The sequence below is a fragment of the Branchiostoma belcheri genome, unplaced genomic scaffold (genome assembly GCF_001625305.1).
Source record: "Branchiostoma belcheri isolate BF01 breed outbred unplaced genomic scaffold, Haploidv18h27 scaffold61, whole genome shotgun sequence".
Taxonomy (NCBI): Eukaryota; Metazoa; Chordata; class Leptocardii; order Amphioxiformes; family Branchiostomatidae; genus Branchiostoma; species Branchiostoma belcheri.
The window spans coordinates 486,225-507,773 of NW_017804254.1; the positions used below are offsets into that span (position 1 = coordinate 486,225).

General features: G+C 40.4%; 1 protein-coding gene across 1 annotated transcript; it reads left to right on the forward strand.

The window, feature by feature from the left end:
• Positions 1-1,391: 1,391 nt before the first annotated feature.
• On the forward strand, positions 1,392-20,619 carry LOC109482962 (sodium- and chloride-dependent glycine transporter 1-like). Its single transcript, XM_019785862.1, has 15 exons — positions 1,392-1,747; positions 10,629-10,893; positions 11,536-11,667; positions 12,312-12,467; positions 12,987-13,113; positions 14,164-14,296; positions 14,680-14,808; positions 15,230-15,342; positions 15,996-16,120; positions 16,786-16,898; positions 17,282-17,443; positions 17,996-18,098; positions 18,339-18,463; positions 18,920-19,078; positions 19,520-20,619. Exons 1-15 carry the CDS (start codon positions 1,682-1,684, stop codon positions 19,673-19,675), a joined length of 2,064 nt encoding a protein of 687 aa, XP_019641421.1. The 5' UTR covers positions 1,392-1,681; the 3' UTR covers positions 19,676-20,619.
• Positions 20,620-21,549: the final 930 nt, after the last annotated feature.

The following is a 21,549-nucleotide window of genomic DNA, read 5'->3' on the forward strand; positions in this document are numbered from 1 at the left end:
GCTGACTCGGATCGCCTGTACTGTATTCACTACTGAGATTGATCTATGATATATCAAGAAGCTTTGTCCTTGGATATATCTTGAAACGATGCCAATTAAGCGAAATTCACATTCGCGGGTCAAAAATGAAATTGTGCTTTTCAAAGTTTCCTCATACAGATAGTGGCGTTCCAGCTGTATTTGGTTGTACATGATGATCACGTGTATCTATATCTGTATCTGCATAGCTGGTAAACCGCCCTTCGGTGTAACACACCAGCTTCGCAGGCACGCGGCGCGGCGGCATGCAGCTGGCTACATTACACCGAACGACTTGTTACACCTAACCCTTGAACATCTAACTCTAGACATTGTTTAAAGCTATCTAATGATAATGCCCCTCTGCGATAGTTCTAGGAAAGAATGAATTCTTGAACACTTCAATCCTTGGTTGATAACTCTGCTCTGGAACATGTACTACGACGCGATTTTGGCGGGGCAGGGCATAGCTTTGGCACAGCCTACTAGGCACACCCTGCCTGATGGAGATAGATATCAAGCTGTCTCCGTTACGACCAGTGAACTGGAAATGAAGTAATACTTTCTGTTTTATCTTTGAACAAACGGGTCTTGTACTTCGGGCAGAGCTGTCACTAGTTACCTCCTTGCCGGTCCTGTTTTCCTACTCCAAGCTGTGGTTTGGGTTTGGGCTGCTAATTTTTGACGTGTGTTTAGGCTTTTTTGTTTTTAAATCGGGGCTTCTTTTGTTGCACAGGGTTGGCTAGTGCAAAAAAGAAACCCCGATAAAAAAAAANAAAAAAACTAAAAACAACGCCAAAAATAAGACAAATCGCAAACCTCTGCTTGGAGAGTGGTGTTTAATAAACGTTTTTTTCGACAACAACTATCTCCGAATACTGCTAAACCTCCAAACCGGTACATGTATTGGAGGTTGTTCAAAGGATCCGATCCCGGGAAAGAAAGACCATGTTTATAAAGTCTCTTTGCCCCGTTTTCTGTTTTCTCAACAGATGATCATGAAATACTGGAAAATGTCGGTATCTTCAGCTGAAGTGTGTGCCTTGACGAGTTTGAGCTGTTGACGCTCATCATCACTCGTGACTTTTTATCGGATATGTGATACAAGAGAGTAGGGAGTATAAAAAAGCAAGGATTTGTTTTCACGAGTTTGACATGTATGAAGACAGAGGCAGAAGAGGGAAGAAATTTAAAGGGTCAGGCAGAATGGAACAGAAAAGTAAAATTCTAAAGTTATAAAAACATGAAAAGAAGCGAAGAAACCACGAACGAAACGAAGGGGCAAACAGAAAGTATAAGAAAGTAATGGGACAAGTACTGCGCCTGAGGACCACGCCGCCTCCTCCGATGGAGGTCAGTTACTGAACCGCCCCCACCGAAATATTATTTCCATCTGGCCTCACTTTGCTGGCTGTCCCGGTTTCCGGCTGGAGGAAGGAAGGCCTCTGGTGCTGGGAGTGTGCCACGGTGAACCACAGATAACGGACGCTCCTGTCTCCAACGCCTCACCAAGCCTTGACTTTGACCCTGGAACTGACGCAACGTTTTCAGCGTGTACACGCCGTGTACAACTTCGCAGTGGGGCACAGGACAGCGGCGGGGCTTCCAGAAGAAAGGCGTGAGGGACAGCGGGAGGAAGAAGTCGCCGATTTCCTAACTCAAAATGGAGACCTCGGCGATCGAGATGGAGGAGCACCACGAAGGCGAGAACGGGAAAGATTTGGGTCAGGTAAGCTGTTGAACAACGCGATCTCGAGTTTGTAGACATATTTGGTTTCTCTTAGATTTAAGACTACCCGGCTGTCTTATTTCACAGAAACGTGCTGCTCGCTGCACGAAAAGAGCAACAGTTGGTTTCCGTACACCAGAAAAACAAAAGGTTGGCAAATTACACGCCGAACGGGCCTGCCACGGCCTTGAGAGAGGCATGTCCGGAAAATTTGCCCCTCTCTTGATGTGCTGGGTCCCTAAGGGTGGTAACGGGGCCTGCTGGCGACTTTGAACGTGACCTGATTTGATGGAGTGATCCCAGCCTTTACTTGTGTCAACAGTTAAAGGAGGGGCGGGGACATTTCCACGGTTTGGAACTAGCCTGAGATATTTGCTGAAAGGAACACACCAAGTCGCATTTTCTTCCACTAACACGCTATGCTGTCATTTTTCCTGGACTTCAAACTTAGAGCGTCTGTAAAATAAGAACATCCCAGATGGATCTACTGCAGACCTTTGTACAGAAAAGATATCGTACTGAACTTGACATAACTTGAAAAGGAAGTACACGTATTTCGTGTGTAGTTGTGAAAATCTTTAAAATGTAATCATGGTTGCCAAGTTTTCCTTCCCTGTGTATACAGCAGACATATGGGGATATGCCATGTTCAGTCTTTGAGGGTCAGCAAGGATGATATGTACTACTAGGTATTTTGAAAATGCATGAAAGTTTGTAATGATTCGTGGAGGAATGGAAAACTAAAATGAGAGGAATGTCTTGAAAATTAGAGGCTTGCTCCAAAATAAATTGAAAAGAGAGATTCCCAAGGGTGAACCAAGTTTAACAAAACAGTCCCTACGATAACAAATTAACAGATTCACAGAAATGCCAAATTGGCATATTTTTGTTTCAATATTTGGCAGGGGAAATAGTGGATTTTGTCAATAGGAACTCGGAGAATTTCTCACCAGTTCTGGATGCAATATGCAAAGGCATTTGACCACATACATAGGCTTAATTAACCCATTCAAGAATAGAAGAGGGATCTCTTCTAATCCCATGTTATGTGATAAGTTATCTCTATTTTGGTTGCTACCATGTGGTTTTTATCTATCTTGCTGCTCACAGAGACATGTAAGTGGTGTCATCACCTGTTTTCTACTGTCTGTCACTAGATAGACCTTAGTGAGGACACTCCCATGACATGTCAGCCTTCTGAAAATCTATTAATTTAATTTAATAAAACGACAGTCAGATACCGAAATGTGTAGCAGTTGTAGGGAAATTCATACGTAAAGGTATAAAGACACTAGAGCTGATTGGTAATATAATAATTAAGACAGAAATTAAAGAGATATCGTGTCACATTCCCAGCATATTCAACCATGCGTCTACTGGTCCAAATGATCAAGACTTTTAACCTTAGTGTCAGAGTAGATTAGATTAGACCTGTCAATACATGCTCAACTACTGTAGATCTTCAAAATCAAATGCTTCACAGCAAATTCATGACACCATGAATATGAGTTTCCAGTGTATTTTGTGCTACAGAATTGTTTCGACAGTGAACTTATCAAAGTCCCCACAAAAATAAAAGAACAGTATGTGGGAGAGATGATATGTTAAAATATGTACACATGTGTTTTTCAATTTATGACACCCAATGCAATTTTAGGGTATCAAAGTGAAAAGTTTCTGGATGAGGAAATCTGTCTGATATTGACATTTTTTGGCATTTCTTATGATCTTAGCACATAAAGTAGCCCCCAAACAAGCTACATTAGGAGTGTCTGCATTTTTTTGTCAGCAACATCGCATTTTGCCTCAAAGGTTTGCTACATGTATGGGATAGCCAAGGGTTGATTCAACAGGCTACGGACTATGGACTAATGAGATGGGATTACGGCTTGGAAAATAAACAGGTTCGCCAGAACATGTCTGACGAAGGCAGCAGAGCACTACGACATGCCAGTGTCATCACTAACGTGATGTTGGGCATTATAGAGAAGAAGAAGAAGAACTTTTCTAGATAATGACCAGAAAAATTGACTTTGAAACTCATTTTTGCTAGCCTGAAATTTCATTGGGTGCCTTCATAAGGGTGTTAGTTATTATTGCACCTAAAATACTTGATCGTTGCAATGTTTCTTAAGTTTGACTTTGATCAGTGGAAATGTAAAAAGTTTCACCCACTGGAGGCAATCAGTATAATGGACTCAATCCCCCTGATTTCCCCAGGCCCATTCTTGTCATCATCTCCAGCAGATAACACCAGGTGTGAATGCTTGTATTAGAACCAATTGTAGATGAAAGTGTCCACCTGTTGAAACTGTTAGCTATCAGCACAATTGCTAATTCAGTATAACTCACTATAAGGCCACACCAATTTAATTTCTTGGTTAACGGATTCGCCGCTTCATTTTTTTCTGATTTGCAAATAAAAATAAAAATTCAGAATCAACTGCAAAATGCTCATATTTTGCCCTGAACAGTTGAAAACAGTCCTTTTCTTACTACTTGTTACAGTCATTCCATTTTTCAATGCAGTAGTATCATTAAAAGTTCAAAATTCATTGTTTAAATTTTGAACCAGCCTGGTGTGTTGACTTCATGGCTCCTATCGAACCATTTTGGGCCATAATAGGATGCCTAGGCCTGTTTTCATTTTTTTTTTTTTCGCCCGCCCGCTCCATTATTTTTCTAGAAAAATCCGTTAACCAAGAAATTAAATTGGTGTGGCCTAAGCAACATCTGTCTATACACTGCTCTAGCCAGCTCAAATTTTTTTTCCACCAGCCCAGGTTCATGATCGGACCTGGGGGGAGAGTGCTCGCAAGCTAGGGGGGTCTTTGGATTTTCAAGCCTTTAAATATGCAATTTCCCACATTTTGACTCAAAATTTGAGGCAAATCATGGGGTGGAGAGTGGTTGTTGGTGGTCCTTTGAATGTTTTTATATGTCTTCCCCAATTTTTGTCAATTTTGTCCATCAAGGTTGATGGCATGATTTAAAAATTTTTCCGTCACACGCCGCAAAGTTCCTGCAATTGACGAAAAAATGGGTGCCGGGCCTGCCGGCTAGAGCCCTGTGTCTATGTATATAAACTTTATTGATAAAGAGCAGCAGTCTAGAAGTTTCAAGATAGAACATCCTACTACTTTTTTTTACCCAGACCTGCAATCTATGCTATTTAAGGCAACATGACTCCTTCATACTTACAGAGCAGCATTTTGTTTAGACTTTTGGTTCCTGTGTGATCCCAACCAATCTCTACCTCAGTTCTATGTCACTCCTCACCATGTAGTGTATGGAATCACTCTGGAATGCAGACAAAAGGTGGATGTCTGCCACTTGTTTATTTTGGTCCCACCGCAAACTCTTGGAACTGCTAACAATAACATAGATAGAAACGAAATCTTATTCAAATGAATAGCTTCCTATGGAGGCCACACACGCAAAATGTACACAGAGTGAGGGCCCTTCTTGTAAGCTTTTAATGTTTTGGGTGAGTAAGAAGTTTTAGGGATGTTTCGCTGCCATATTGTTCAGTGCAGTACAGTACTGAACATGCATTCTATTCTATTGTATCTAATGGCTATGTTGAATTCAGGTAGTACAAGAATACGAGTAATCACCATGCTGTCAGCGAGTGGTAGGCAAAAAAATGAGTGACAGTTGGCTGATTTACCTATCAATAATTTGCATATGTCTTCAAAATTTGCATGCATATATTTGCATGCAAAAACAGCGATCACTCGTATACACCAGTGTTTAACCAGCTGCTTTGTTTTCCCATTACAAGTACTGATAATAAAAAAATGAATCCATTTCATCTTTTAATTTTATTTCATTGTAAGAACTTCCTATATCAATTTGAAGTGTGATACTATATAGCCTGGTACTCTCCAAGCAGAGGTTGGTGGGGAAGGTTGTGATCTTTCTAATACATATAACAATACATCTCCATGGTCATAGGTAGTGCAGAAAAAAAAGGGACATACATGTATTAGAAAGGTCACAATCATTCCAACCAACCTCTGCTTGAAGAGTAGTGTGATACAGGTTGTTTTTACTCAGTTTCTGTAACCTGTTCTGTGCCCAGGTTTACACCAGAACCTAGCTGCTGTCAGCCCCTGGTTAATGCCATGTTTATACCCAGGGAAGAAGGTTTACCCCAGTTGCAGCTCACTTGACCCAGATCTACCTTTACTAACCCACAAGATTGAAAAAAGATGTTTTGCAAGAAGCGAGACACAAGATTAGCACTCTGAGGCCAGACCAAGTTCAACAGACTTCCTCAGTTGCAAACGTATTCTTTTATGTTCATTAACTCATTGTCGTTAATTAACTTATTTATTAAGTTAAGTCAGATTGTTTGTCCTATTGATTTAAGCACTTTTCCTGGTATATGGGGCTGTATCTTAATGATAATTGATATACACATTCTTCTGGCAGGAAACTATATATTGTTGACATATCAAGTTTCAATTAATATAGTTTACATTCCTGACCTTGAGGGCACATAGTGCCAAGGTTGCTACTTTTGCTGTGTTGTATTTTAATGAATGTCCTTCTTGGCACAAATCATCCCAACATGATAAAAGTATGGTTGAAAGGAACAGCTGATGGAAATAACAAAGAAGCTGTTTTTTTTTCTTTTTGAACAAGTGGGATATTTCTTCGAATTCAGCATATTATTATCATATTATAAGACTTTCCCCCAATAGTATTAGTCACATACATTGAACACCCCTGGTTTGGCTTTCTGATAAACCCATCCATGGTTGGACATCTCATCTGGAAAGCACAATACCAATGAAATTCAAATGGCAATATGTCAATACAAAGTTAGAACAGATATGTCATAAGCTGAAAGTTACTGTTGCCGACAGTTTTTTGTTGTTGTTCCAGTGGAGAGAAGTTGTTAAAAGATTTCTTGCAGGATGGAAAGCAGATCTGGCTTCCAGAGATCCCCAGGAAACAAACAATGGTTTCCTTGTACTTGAACCAAGCCAGGCAGCTCCCTTATAAATGAAATGCCCTGGTCATGCCCCAGTGGGGCTCGGGGTCCCTTGTATGTATTTAGCTGTGTTGAATGCCTCCCAAATTCAGCAGTCTAGCTTCACGCATGAATGGGCAGTGTTAAACATGCAGGCTGCTGACAAGAGCGTGGGGAAAGTCACAAAAGTTTATGATTATGTTCATGATGATATTTCTTTTGTCAGTGATGCGTAAAGTTAATGATATCCAAGCTAAAAAATTGGAAACCTTATATTTTTATAAGGAAATATGAAATTGGTTTTGTATTGTCTAATATTTGAAAAGGCCATGTTGATTTGATTATATGGATTGACATCCGCGCGTGCATAAATTTTTGGCTGTTTCCAAAGAAAAGTTTTCAACCATACTGTAAATCGTACAAAACTGTTGCAAAATGAGTAAATATATACCGTAAGTTGCAAAAAAAATATTGGAAAACGATACCAATGTCCTAGAATGCCAAAATCAAACCAAAAAGACAAAAAAATCCACATGAAATATTCTTTTGGAGAAACAGTTAGAAATGTGAAATCATCCCTACTTTGGGAATTCCCCTTTTCCCAGAGGGAACAGTGTGGCTTTGTACCAGACAAAAAGCAGCGGCCTTTCTGTGGCCTTCCTTTGTCCCTAGAAACAGAGCGGCAGGGCTGAATATCTGAAGGACGAACAAATTGGCTTTCCCGTATTCTAGTATTTTCTGGTGCTGTGATGAACCAAATTGATCTATTTCAAAGATACGGGTCCCACAACCCTTTGCACAGTCGTTCCTTTGTAGGTCTGTCCGAGATGAAATTTCAAAGGCACAGAGAGATTCCCTTGTGAAGTGAATAAGAGCTTTTCGATGCTGTTGACATAATGACCACAATATCTTTTGGCCTTGTACATATCTTATGAATTCAGTTCCAAGCTAAATTAAAAAGCATTGGAAAAAATCCAAGTAATGTATTCCAGATATCCTTGACTCAGACATCATGTCTAGTATAACTATAAGGCTTGTTGTACTTGTACTTTTGTAGTGCTTCTTTATGACTTTTGCAAGTAGGTTAACTTATATATAATTAAATCTCCTTGGTTTTTGTCATTTCAACTTTAATTGGAGGGGGGATGTCTATAGATAATAGCTAGGTCAGGTTTCAGGTTCAAAGTAAAAATATCTGACCATTTTACAAAATTTTAGAATACATTTACACTCTTGTACTGGTAAATGGGCTATTGTGCAAATGTCATGATGTCCTCTTTTTTTGCAGTAGCCTGTAGATCATATCCATGGTGTATTCTGGTGTTACCATGGAATGGCACACTTACGGACTATAGTTTTTTTGCTGTCGAATGGCTGCATGTAATATCTCATTTAACCTTTCCTACATGTATGTCATATGTATAATGGTTCAAAAGGAGAGAAACGGGTCCTTAGTATCCCAGTTAATCCTTGTAACAGCTGTCAGTTCTAATCAGATTATCCCTATTCTTATTCTTATCGGATAATGTCTTCCTGTGGTGTTTAGTACATACCCAATGTAAACCAGTCTCTATCAATGCTGCGGCTAAATAAGGTTGGTTTGCTTGTCCGGGATGAGAGAAAGAAATCCATTGTAAACAAGAAGGAAAACGTATTTCATGGGATATATTATATGCTAGTCACTGTGGTAAGTACGTTTTGTATTTACTTTAAACCAAATGATCTGAAACTAATTTGTAGATGGTGGTACAGTGGGTACTATAAATGCAGTAATTCAGTGACAGTAGGTAAGCTGGGGAAAAATGAAGCTGGGCAAAATTCTCCACCTGCCCAGAAATTCTCCACCTGCCAGCCTCCCTCTATCTAGTGTCATGCTGTGGTCATTAGTAGAGTTCCTGAAGGACATATTGTATGCCTACTATAGTTTTCCAGCTCTACGCTTTAATTCAGTGGAAAACAATGGTCCCAAACATCGCAATAGTAAGGAGATTTTGACATCACGAAATGTTATATTCTTTGTAGTTTCGCAACACAAATTATGATAAACACCACTCGGGTTGTAGCAACATTCACAGTAACTATTAAAAGTCTTGGTCTTATATATACTTTCGTAAAATTGGGTTTGGCCAACACCAACTTATTGGGTTCTGCATGCCTGCCAAAGTTGTGTCCAAACTTGTAAATCCTAGATAAAGTAAATATAGACAAAGAAGAAGCAGATACCAGGAACATTGGATATCTATAAATGGGTGCATATCTCCCATGGCTATCTCAGTGACAAAGGGACTTTTGGGAATTCTATCAGCCCCCCAGTGACCCCAAGTGACCCCTGGCAGCAGGATACAACTGATTCCAATTTCACTACTTGTAGGGACTGTCCAGTAATAGTTTGGAGTAGGAATGACGACGGTACATAGATGAGAGTTAGACACACGCAAGAAAACTTACTCAATTCTAGCAGCTAGATAGATTTTGAAAACTACCAGGGGTACAATGTAGCGTCCACGACTTTTTGTCAGTGACTGTTTTCAAAATCTATCCAATTGCTTGAGTAGCTGTTTTCTTGTGTAATGACTGTGGTAAGACAGATACCACAACTTGCAGGAACTATTGGTATCATTTGTTTCATATGTACGTGGTACAATATAGAAAAGATGACAAACATCGATTGAAGTGCATAACTTTGGCACCATTTATTTCTTTGACACTGAAGTCTGCTGCCTGTACCAGGAATTTGAAAGTTTTGACAATAACAAGTTGACAGTTGTAGGAAGCAGCAGTGTGGTAACAAGAAGCCATGGGTCAAGTACTGTACTGTTGACTAACACCATACCTGTCACTGTTATGTGGTCAGGCTGTGGTCTAGCTGCTGCCTGGACCACAGGGAATGACCAGAAAATCACCATGGATTTCACGGCCAATTTATCTCAAACAAATTACACACACGGTAGAGCAGGTCCTTCTTTCAGAGCTTTTTATTGTCCCTTTCAAAGTTACACAAAGCCAACAAATAGGATCTCATATGCAGTATGCATAGTGTTGAGGAGGCAAACCACCTGCATGTGTAGAGCTGGTGTGTTACACTGGCAAAAAGGTAGATGCCACACAATTTTTGTGCAATAAAGTTTATTACCCGGTACTTTTCATCAGTTGAACAGTACACTTACAATTGTACGGAGATGATTTTATCACTGCCAATTACACTTTTGTTCATGTATGAAGCAATGCTTTATTAGTCTCCTAACCTGAACTTTGTTGTGCTTTATTACTTTAGTTCCATTGGCAATTGTCCTATAATCCTCAGGGACTATGGTGGCAGAACAACTACTTGAGTCCTATCAGCTTTATGCAGAGGTCAGGCACTGATGTAGTTTCCCATCCAAAGCTTCCTACTGTGCCTGTCATGGCAGATAACATGACCTAAATGTCAGTCAGCTTGGCAAACCAAGATAGCCAAGGGGAAACCATTTTGTCTTTGGCAAAACCTTTCTGTGATCAAGCCTTGTTATGGCTGTGGTACTGTGTAGGCAGTTGCTGGCATGCTTTGTGCCCTGAGGTTAAAATACTGTAAATCACTTTGTGTGCATGGTTATAAAAGTTTGCAGTCTGAGGTGAACATTTTCACCGAACTATAGATTTGCGGTGGTACACATGTAGCAGGTGCAGGTAAAAGGAAGTTGACGAATTATTTGTCACGGTAATGATAAGTTAGGGGTACACAAGTGACCATGAAAACCGTGAATATAAAAGTACCGCGAAAAAAATCGAGATTTACAGTATCTCTGTGACTCATGATGTTTTTGCAAGATCCTTGTTTGATGAAATTAGTCTCCTGCCACCTACAAAGATGTTTTCTTCTCTGCGACTTCTAACACTTGATATCGCTTCCTTCCCCTCCAGGCCTCGGATGCGTCAGTGCACAACGGAAAGATGGAGCCCGCCGACGAGAATCCCGACTCATCCGACATCACCGAGTCCACGCGCCCGATCTTCATCATGGAGGAGGCGATAGAGGAGCCGTCCGCCACGTGCTGCGGCTGCGGGGAGGAGAACAAGGAGCGCGGGAACTGGACGTGCCAGTGTGAGATGATCCTGACGTCCATCGGCTGGGCGGCTGGACTGGGACAGCTGTGGAGGTTTCCCATGCTGTGCTTCAGGCATGGAGGTCAGATGCACTTCTGATTGTTGCCAAAGCATACCACATGTTTGTAGCATATACGCCATCAGAAAAAATAAACACTTCTGATATTGTACTGTAAATCACAATTTTTTAAGGTAATATTCGCAAATTTCGCGGTCAGTTCTGCACTCATCAATACTGTGAACAAATAATTAGCGAACTTTCTTTTTGCTGCACCTGCCACCAACACGAATGTATGGTTCCGCGAAGATGTCCATTTTTTTCAGACTACAAACTTTTGCTACCACTAACATAAAGTGATTTACAGTATATAAGAGTACATACATTGTATGAAGACGGCATATAGTTGCATGATGCCATTTAGATGTTCATGACTTGCACTAAAAAATTTCCAGGGGAACTACGAGTCAGTTTCAGACTCCTACCTGCAAAGAAAAAAATATTGAGAATTCATGCATGCATGCAACTTGTGGAATTATCATAGTGATAAAGACCTAACAGTAAGGTATGTATTGCTACAAGAAGGAATGTTTGCCTTGGATGTGTAGATCCAATAGTGGACATACATCACATAGCTAGGAAGTTTACAAGACTCCACGCTGTGTGTTTCTTCCTCTGTAGGCGAGGAAGTAGTATATGTGGTGACATGTCTTGATTATTTTTCAGGAGGGTTTCTTGCTGTGTGGCTGGGTATGCACTTCACCTTGGGTTTCCCCCTGGTTCTGTTGGAGATGACGCTGGGACAGTTCACCAGCCAGGGACCCCCCCGGGCGTGGAGGGGGGTTCCACTCTTACACGGTACACTAACTTCTTAGTCTTACTATGTACTGTGTGACAAAAAAGCTATACTGTAATACCTTTTTCATTGTACTTTTATGTTAACAGTCTTCACGGTCTGTGAACCTCTTTCGCCCTCTATCTCCGCCACTGTGAACATATAGTTCCATGAACACCTCCATTTTTCTCAGTCCGTTAAATTTCAGTACCGTGAACATAAAGTAAATTACAATAATAATTCTGTCTTGCACTTGTTATTGTAACTACAGTATTTTATATTCAACCTGACTGATGGTAGACCAGATAAAATAACTCAAGGTGGAATTAACCTTATGTGCTACTGTTTGAAAATGTTTTTTGTTGTGTATCCAAACAAGAGTGTTTGCCTTGCATTCGGTAGGTCATGAATTCGATCCCCGGCCAAGTCATACCAAAGACTTTAAAAATGGAACATACTGCATTCTCTACTTAGACTCAGCATTTGGAAAAGAGTATGGGAGTTAAACACACTACCAGTGGACTAGCCCTCTGCTATAGTCATTGCACAACTGTGCGGCCCAAGGGCCACAGAACGGAGATGGATGCTGGAAGGAACTTTGATTTGACTTGATTTAATCATGGCATGAGACCTGAGTCTGTTGTCTTCTGCCATTTACACTTTACAGGCATTGGGTTTGCAGTTGTTGTGATGATGTCCATCCTAGCGATATACTACAACATCAGCATGGCGTACATCCTACACTACTTGTTTGTGGGCAGTCTGCGCGACCTTCCTTACATGGTGCGCTGTGACAACTACTGGAATACTATGGAGTGCAATGGTGAGTTTAACTATTGCATTTTGTATTTAAATGCGTATAGACCTGACCTATCTGTCTGTCTTTCCTTCATTTGACAGAACTTAGCTTCACATGACGCACAGAAATTTTGCCCAATCCATCATCTTCGACAGAAAAAAACTCCATTTGTGACCAGTAAGCCTAGTCTACCAGTAAAATTTGCCGCTCAAAAATCCAGGAAATAGCATTTCAGAGGGTTAAGATTTCAAAATTTCCAGGGAAAGTATGCACCACCCTCCGAGCTAGGGTTGTTGCGTTTGGCACTTGACATCATATTACATGATTCAAACGAAATTTGTGAAGACAAACAAAAATTTCAGGCTGGCTAGAACATGTTTGACGGATAATGCTGACAACTCCTGCAAGCTTATTATATGATCAAATAATCTTTGCATGGACTTTGATAGAAAGGTCATCATTCAGTGACCACTGTAAGACCTTCCTGCTGTTGGTCATTCTTTGTGAAGACATCTTGATTTGTTGACTGCGTGTATTTTGCAGACTATGGTCTCACCAACAAGACCCGCTGTCAGGAAGTGGCTGGCTTCATGTGGTACGATGACAGCGCAGGGTTCTGGCAAAACTACACACAGTGTCCGACAAAGTCTGCTCCCGAAGAGTACTGGAGGTAAAGATCTCCTTCATTGTTCATTATAGTGTTTTAAAAATGCTTTCTTTTTAATTATACTGTTTGATACATTTCCCTGTAATCCAATGTGTAGATATGACAATATTGTACATGTATATTTGGGAATGCATCTGTAGCAGCGACACCTGTGCTGCAATGCAATGTGAACCAGTCAGAATTGCCCTGAGGAAGGTGACAGACAGTCACCGAAACGTCGGCTGAATAAAAGACTTGATTGTGTAAAAAGAGTCTCTTTACTCAGTGTCTTACCAACCTGATGAAACTATACACGGATGCTTTTTTTTTTATTTTAGTGAAGTCTAGCTTCGGTTACCCAGTTCTTTAGACCACATTTTGTCTTCTTTGCACTTAGCCCTTCAGGCTAGGAATATGAAATTAGTATCTTACCTTGTCTTATCTTACTGTGTATTCATAAGTTGAGTCTGTCCAAAGAATGTTTTTGTCAAGCTTGTTTTTACGGTTCAATTTTTATTTAAACGTTGACTGTTCAATTTTCATTTCAAATTGACAGACTGACTTCAGGCATCACACCTGTACTTATGAGCAAGTGTTAATTAGTAAGAGAAAAAATTACAGTAACTGTGCATGAAAGAGACAAAGCAACACTCAGTTCACCAGGGCTCGAAATACTGGTTGTATGTGCACCTTATTATTATTAGTGCACCCAAAATTGGAGCTGTGCACCCAATTTTTTTCTGTGGGTGCACCAGTACACCCAAATATTCTTGTAGGTATTAAATGTATAATAGTATACAGGATATTCTTAGCATCTAAGGGTCAGAAAAATAATTTAAAATTCTTTGCTGTAGTGTAAGAATTTGAAGTTAGCTCCCATTTCAGATTCAAGCTTAGAAGAGGTGCAGTAAGATCGATACTAGTTATTAGGTTTTGTTTTATATGGTGCACCCAAAAATTGTTTGTGCACCTAATTTTCTACGTTGGGTGCACCAGTGCAGCTTTTCCCAAAATTGAATTTCGAGCTCTGGTTCACTGACTCACCTCTTCCCATTTTGCCTCCCCCCTCCCCAGGAATTATTTGCTGCAGATATCAGACGGTCTGGAGAACATGGGTGCAGTCCAGCCAGGTCTGGCAGGGTTTCTCTTCCTGTCATGGCTCATGGTGTTCCTGGTGCTCGCTTTCGGTATCAAGTCTGCCGGGAAGGTGTGTGGAACAAAGCTTTATTTAGTTGTGTCCAGAAAGTCGCTAGTTTACTGTATACGCTGTTTGAATATTTGACAATGTTGCATATTGCATTATTTATGATATATTGATGCTGGAGAGAAAATTAGGAAGATAATTAAAATTTCTTTTCTACATATGCCAACTCTCAGTGAAACAGATCTCTGACCTTGCTAGCAATAGGGGGAAATTAAATGGAGGAAACTTGCAGTGGCCTGCACAGCAATGGACAGATGCTGCTGCTGCATTGTACTTTCATTACCCAGGACATAAGTCATGAAATGTACTCCAAATGTTGCAACTTTGTAGAAAGGATGGCATACTCAACACCGTGAAGAAAACAGTAATTTTTAAACACCATCTAGGTTGCGTACCTGACGACAACCATCCCCTTCGTGCTTCTGGTGTTCCTGTTGTTTCGAGCCATGTCATTGGACGGAGCGGTGGAAGGACTGATATATCATGTCACTCCATTACCATATGCAGGCTTCAATGTAAGTGTGAATGCAATCCTATGAGGACAAGGGGCCTATATATACATATCTTATGACTACAAACCATCTGTTGGCTGGATAACATGCATGACTGTTTAAGGCACACTCAGTTGTATATATCCTGTATGTCTTGAATGCTTACTTCATTTTTTTTCCAGAACAGTGTTAAGCAATTCCAATTTAAAATTTAAGATTATTTGCAACATGACACAATGTGTACAACATACAGACAGTGCAATGGTGACACAAGTGGAACAAGTGACTACGCAGTATTCTATAAATTGCTACAGAAATACATTATGTAAACTTTTTGGGTTTGATTTCTTTATTGAAAGGTGTGGAAGATGAAGTATTGTTAATCAATCCTTCCATGCCAAATTTTGAGTTCTGAGAGTGACCACCGCCTTCCCTTTCCCCCCAGAACACAGACCTGTGGGTGGATGCTGTGATGCAGGTGATCTACTCCCTGGGTGTGGGGTGTGGTAGTTACACCATGCTCAGCTCCTACAACAGATTCCACAACAACACAGTAAGGTCAGAAAGGACACCATGTTTTACTATTCTAGTCTTCAGCGTGCAAAATACCTGGTTGCTCGGTTGCCCCGGGCAACCAAATTTCACTTGAGGCAACCTATTTTTGAACCTAGGTAGCCCAGTGTGCTACCTGAATTTTAAGAATGCCCCCCCCCCAAATCATGCCCACTTGGCTTGCACCACTGTATCTGGCAGATGCTTTTTGATTTTAGGTATTAATGGCTATTACTAGTATCAGTTAACTAAAGGCTGTTAGAAATATTGTCAAAGGCTTATGTATGTAACATTACTTAGTTTGAGGAAAGTGTAACAGTTGGGGGTTTATAGGCGCTACCAACTGACCCAGCCAAGGGGTCTAGACCTTTTAGCTCACTCAGTTAGAGCGTGTAGTAACTTATATGTGGGGCAACGTAAAATTCTGATGGGCAACCTAATTTTTGCAGTAGGTTGCCCACTGGGCAACCTGGTTCAAAAAAGTATTTTGTACACTGGCCTTGTATGTGTATGACATTGTATGTACCCAAAATCTGTGGCCACTGTTCTGAAACTGAATGGTCAATTGGCAATGGACTTGTGCCTTGTTAAAGCTATGTAAAGAATTGTGCCCTGTTAAAGCCCTCAAAAAACATGTGATGCTTTTTTTTCCTGTCCAGAGATGCCGTGCTGGTTGTGTTAGCCAACGTGTTGGTGGGTATCCTGTGCCTGTGCATGTCTGCAGGCTTCTTGGGATTCCTCTCCAAACAGTTAAATGAGCCCATAGAATCTCTAGTGTCGTCAGGTAACATTGGACTTCTGTTTTGCCTTAATTTTCATATGTAAAATTTCTTGAAACCCAAATCTCTTCTCAAATCTCTATTCTCTTCCCAGAAAAAAATTCAAGAAGCTTCAAGGGTTGATAAGAAATCACTTGTTAATCCTTCACAGCTGGTGTTTTGAAAGCACAAGTACTTACCGGTAATTGGGTTTGGGGCAAAATTGAGTCACTCTAGTCTTGTGGCATTTCTCAGGTTCAGAAATGGTAAATGGAGGTACTTACAGCATAGATGCATGGGGTTGAAAAAATCCTCTGGCCTTCTACTTTTCACAGCATTGATCAGTTTGTGAAGACAAAAATATGTACACAGACTTCTTCCATCCTCTCTAGTCTTTGCTTCAGTGTTCTAGCCAGCCTGAATTTTTTTTCTGTCATGTTGAGTGCCAAATGTGGCATGCAATCCATGCTCCCCCAGGAAATTTTGAAATCTTGACCCTAGCTCTGAAACACAATTTCCTGCATTTTGAGTGGTAAAGTTGAATTTCTTCTCTTCACATGCAAAAGTTTTCCATCATAGACGGCAAAATTCTACAATGAGTAGCAAAATTATGAGTAGCAAAATTTTGTCAAATGACAGAAAAGATGCTGGTTAGAACACTGCTTTGCTTCACCTCCTGGCTATCTTGCAGGTCCCCACCTGGTGTTTGTTGTGTTCCCCCGTGTACTGGGGCTGCTGCCTGCCTCCTACCTGTGGTCCATCCTGTTCTACCTGACTCTGCTGCTTCTCGCCTTCAGCTGCCAGGTAATGTCACCTCATATGGAGCTGGGAATCAGGGGACGGTCACGGACGTCGTACTATCGTCTGCAAACCGAACGCTTTCTTCCATTGGGATGGCCGTGCTTGTGTCCTACAAAACCCTGCCATCTTGTTACAGAAAATTCTGTCGTAGATCACTTTCACTGGTTGGTTTTGTCACGGCCTGACAGCAAAATTGTATGACGATCTATGACGAATGTGATTGCGCCTTTTAAAAAAGGCAACACCCTTTCCTCAACGCTCACTGCCAGTATTCTTTACATTTCTGACATCCCTGCTGCTAAGTAGACAATATGTTACGATCTTATCTGCCTGAATTTCAGGCATTATTTAGCATAAGGACAAGCTTTGTCTCTCTCATCCTACAGTTTGTAATCGTGGAGACCATCGTGACGTCCTTACTGGACCTGTTTCCAGCGGGTAACAACGGCACAGGCGGGCTGTGTAACCGGCGCATGCTGCTCCATCTCCTGCTCACCTTCACCAGCTGTATCCTCTTCTTCCTGCTGGGCCTGCCTCTGGTCACACAGGTCAGTAACCTGCGGGTCACTGAGCATGCTTCAGGAAAGTTTTGAAACCCTGGTTTTTCACAGTTTTCGTTGGATATTTGGTCAATATTGCATCAGAATTTTGCCTGTTGCAGAGGATATCTTTTCTGACACAATATTTCGAAACTACAGACGGGATATTAATCATGCGAAAATATGACCTTATATGAGACGTTCTGCCAAAGTGCTATGTACAATACACAAAAGGGTTTCACCCAGGTGTAACTTACGTTATGCGGACCAACAGTCATCTCTTAGAGGTGAACATAGTGAGCAACTTGCAAGTATTACCCCCTCCCTCTTCAACCTAATATATACAGCCCAGATATTGCGTTTCATGCCTTATGTTTTGTGTCAGGAAATGTCAGTTGACACTTGTTACTTTGAGGGTTATATCAGTGTCAAGTCATTAAGTCATTAGCTAGCCCTTTTATTACAGCCATATATCACATTGGTCAAACTGTGTTTTAAATGCAATTGTCGTATCAGTGCCCCATAGATATAATTTTAATCCATATTTCTTCTGTTCTGCAGGGTGGTCTGTACCTGTACAACTTGCTGGATAATTTTGTGTGCTCTGGGTTTGTCCTCCTGCCCATCCTCCTCCTGAAGAGTATTGGCATCTCCTGGTTCTACAGTAAGTACAAATTATGTATAATGGTGAAAACAGTTACAATGTACATGTATGTGTAATTATGTATAATGGATAATGCATAATGTTTACCCTCGCATATGATCTGCTCTGTAAATTCTTACTCAAACACATTCACATATATGCTGACAGGAGTCTAAATCCCTCCTGCTATAAAACTGCAACATTATGTACAATGTAACCCAACACCAGTTACCACATAAATACTGTGTTTTCCATGATCAGCGATCAACCGTTGGGGTCGTGACCTGAGCCACATGCTGCAGTACTCGTGCTGTTACTGCTGTAACAAGTTAGTGACAGTAGTGTGCCAGGTGTGCTGGTGTCTGCCTGTCCCGCTGTACCTCGTGGTGAGTCTCAATGTCATGTCAATACTGCACAGGCTTTCCCCATCAAGTTAGAGATGGGTTATTTCGTTTAGCATCAAGATCAGATCTGTTTTACTGTTTACAAAATACATGTAGTACTTTACTTCACTACTTACTTGGCTAAGATGGTGACAGTTTACTACAAGACTTTTGGTACCTTCAAACTGTTTATATTTATTAATATTTGCCTGACTGTAGAGTGTTTACTGTAGACTGGAATATTAACATATATGCAAGCATAATATAGGTCAAGTTAAGCATGATGCACAACACTGATTGTACTGTGACTCCTCCACCAATCCTGTATATTTCACCACACGCACGTAGTGAGCATCTGTTTTTCTGAGAAGCATAAGAAATTTCTGGCTCTACCACACAATAATAATCATTCATTTGTTGCCGTGGTAATGATTTTTATTGCCTGCCTTGTTCTAACAGGGATCCCTTGTGTGGACATCTCTATTGTGGCCCAACGAGCTGTATTTTGAGAGCTACAAGTACTCAGAGGGACATGTTATAATGGGCTGGCTCATTGTCGGGGTAGAGCTGGCACCCATCCCTATTGTTACCATCATCAACTGCTGTCTGGCATGTTGTGTAAGTACATGATTGTGATCCAGCCTTCGATACAATACAAACAACCATTTTCTGTCTTTTTTTGTGTCAACCGTCTCATTAACTAGTAAATATGGCAACACTGTTCAATGTTACTTGCACATATTGTTATAATAATTTACATATTGTTATAATAATTATGTTGTTTTTACTGTAGTCAAATTTTTTAAAGCTGGGCACAGTTCAGCTGTAAGGCTAGTCTACAGTGTTTAAACAATAAACAAATCACTACTACATGTACTACCACTACAGTGAAATCACATTTTTGCATCACAGATATCAGTATGCTATGAGATAGGATTGTTTTGCTTATTACCTTAAAAGAATGACCAGAAAATTCAGACTTTGAAAATCCAGTTTTGCCACCTTAAAAATTGCCTTATTTTTCGTAAGGATTGACCCATCTCTTATCATTTATTACAGGTCAAAGGTCGTACCATCATCAGACCCCCTACGGACTGGGGACCGTACCTCCAGCAGCACCACAGAGGGAAGAGGGGCGGCAAGGTGCTGAGTCAGCCCCACATCCCCCCCAAACCCACCATCATGGTAGTGGACTCTACCGTCACCAGTTTGTGATATGCTGGACTATTCCATCATATGAGTGATGGAGGGGAGTCAGCTATCTTTGCTCTTCCCATTTTCATTTGATTGATGTCAATCTTCACTATGTCAAAATTCTGCCCGTAGCCACTCACAAAAACGTACTCAACTTTTAAAGAGTTTGCCCCAAATTTTAGAATACAGCCTACAGGGAATTTCAAGGCACTTTAATGTACACTGAGGAGAACAAAAATAGATGGATATTTTGTATCTATTTCTACAATGTATGTCTATTTGTGCCATGGTGCAGCATTTTAATGTGGTAGAACCCTTTTAGAATTGAACTTTAAAGGTTTTATGGAAATGATAATATGGCTGCCGTAAAGTCATACTTGTGCCTTGGGACCTCAATGTTTTTAATTTTTATAAAAAGAAGGGTGTAATAGTAGGTGAGAATTCTGTGCCTTTTAAATGTAAAGTATTTTGTGGTATGAAACCTGTACTAGCCTGGCCTATGACAGAGGGTTCTAAATGCCTTAGTATAATTAGAGTGAAGATACTCTGAGATTCCCATTAGATTGTAAACTATTTATTATGTGATGTTCTGATTGCACGGTTTCTTCTGCACTAATAATTAGATTTACTGAAACTAAACTTGATGTAGAATTTTCTTGACATGTTGAGCCAATCACAGTAAGATACATGTAGAGCTAGTGATGAATTGTGACAATATGTTGAATAATGATACCAGATTAGTTAAGTCGATAGAATATTTAAGACTAAAAGGTAGACCATTCTAGGTTTGTAAGTGTGAATACATGAAGGTGTAAATATGTTGCGACAAAAAAAGGAACAATGTTAATGAATACGTATACTGACTGTGAAACAGTTATGTGTGACGCTACATGTACCCTGTTTTTAGGAATTAATGAACCATGGCTTTGAATGTACAAGTATGTAAGGTACACCCTGTTGAGTGTTTTTGAAAATGCATAACAAGATGTAGGAGTGAAGTGTTAATTTGTTTCTGAATGATTGAAGCAAAAAGTTTTTGTGGATTGGTTCAAGTCAGTGCTTGTTTTTACCATTCATTACAGGGAATAATTATATGTAAGACATTGTTATGTTAAAACTTTGTTTGTACAGTGCTTTTATTGTGTGCTGTCTCCAACAAATGAACTATTAACGTTTCAAAATCTGGTATAAACAAATTGTGTAAATAAGGAACCGAATCATTTTAAAATCAGATAGTCCTTGAGGTGGTTTAGAGTGAAATGGTGAACAAGTCTGTGCCTTGTGTTTGTGTTGTGCTTATTGCAGTGTGGATTGACATTGTTGTATGGAAATGCCCAAGTTGTTCAGAGCTTTAGGAGAGCAGATACAGACAGAAGCGATAGTCAACTCCAACTACATATGTAAGTAGCAGACAAATGATGACTGATTGATTGATTGATTGATAATTTGATATCTAAACATTAGGAAAAGTGGCAGCTGCAGTACTACACAACTCCAGAAGGTGTTCCACAAGTCCTGATATTCAGGCTTAGGCCACACCAAGTAAATTTTATGGATGACGTCCTTTGGAGACCCTAAATCTAATGCGAGAGGGCGAAAAAAAAACAAGAAGGGCCCTAAAAAACAAGATGCCTAGATTAGAAATATACTAAGAGACGACAAATGTTAGGACACAAATTGAATGAGGTGACACAGTGTAACAAGCAAGAAGTCTTTTATTCATCATCAAAACAGCAATAAATCAGATGGAATAGCAGTTATCGTCCTGTCCTGTTTTCGCGTTACGGGTTTCACGTCAATCTGACAATTTGTAGCACTGTTGTGACTCTTTGGTCATAGTTACAGGAAGCGGAATTTCTTGTTTATTTTTCTAGGAACAGGCCAAAATCAATGCG

Bases quoted from the DNA above. Each gene is read 5' to 3' on its own strand.
- LOC109482962 (XM_019785862.1), top strand. From the start codon at position 1,682: ATGGAGACCTCGGCGATCGAGATGGAGGAGCACCACGAAGGCGAGAAC. The intron at 14,297-14,679 runs GTGTGTGGAACA...AACACCATCTAG, and splicing joins GTATCAAGTCTGCCGGGAAG to GTTGCGTACCTGACGACAAC. The intron at 16,121-16,785 runs GTAACATTGGAC...GCTATCTTGCAG, and splicing joins AGAATCTCTAGTGTCGTCAG to GTCCCCACCTGGTGTTTGTT.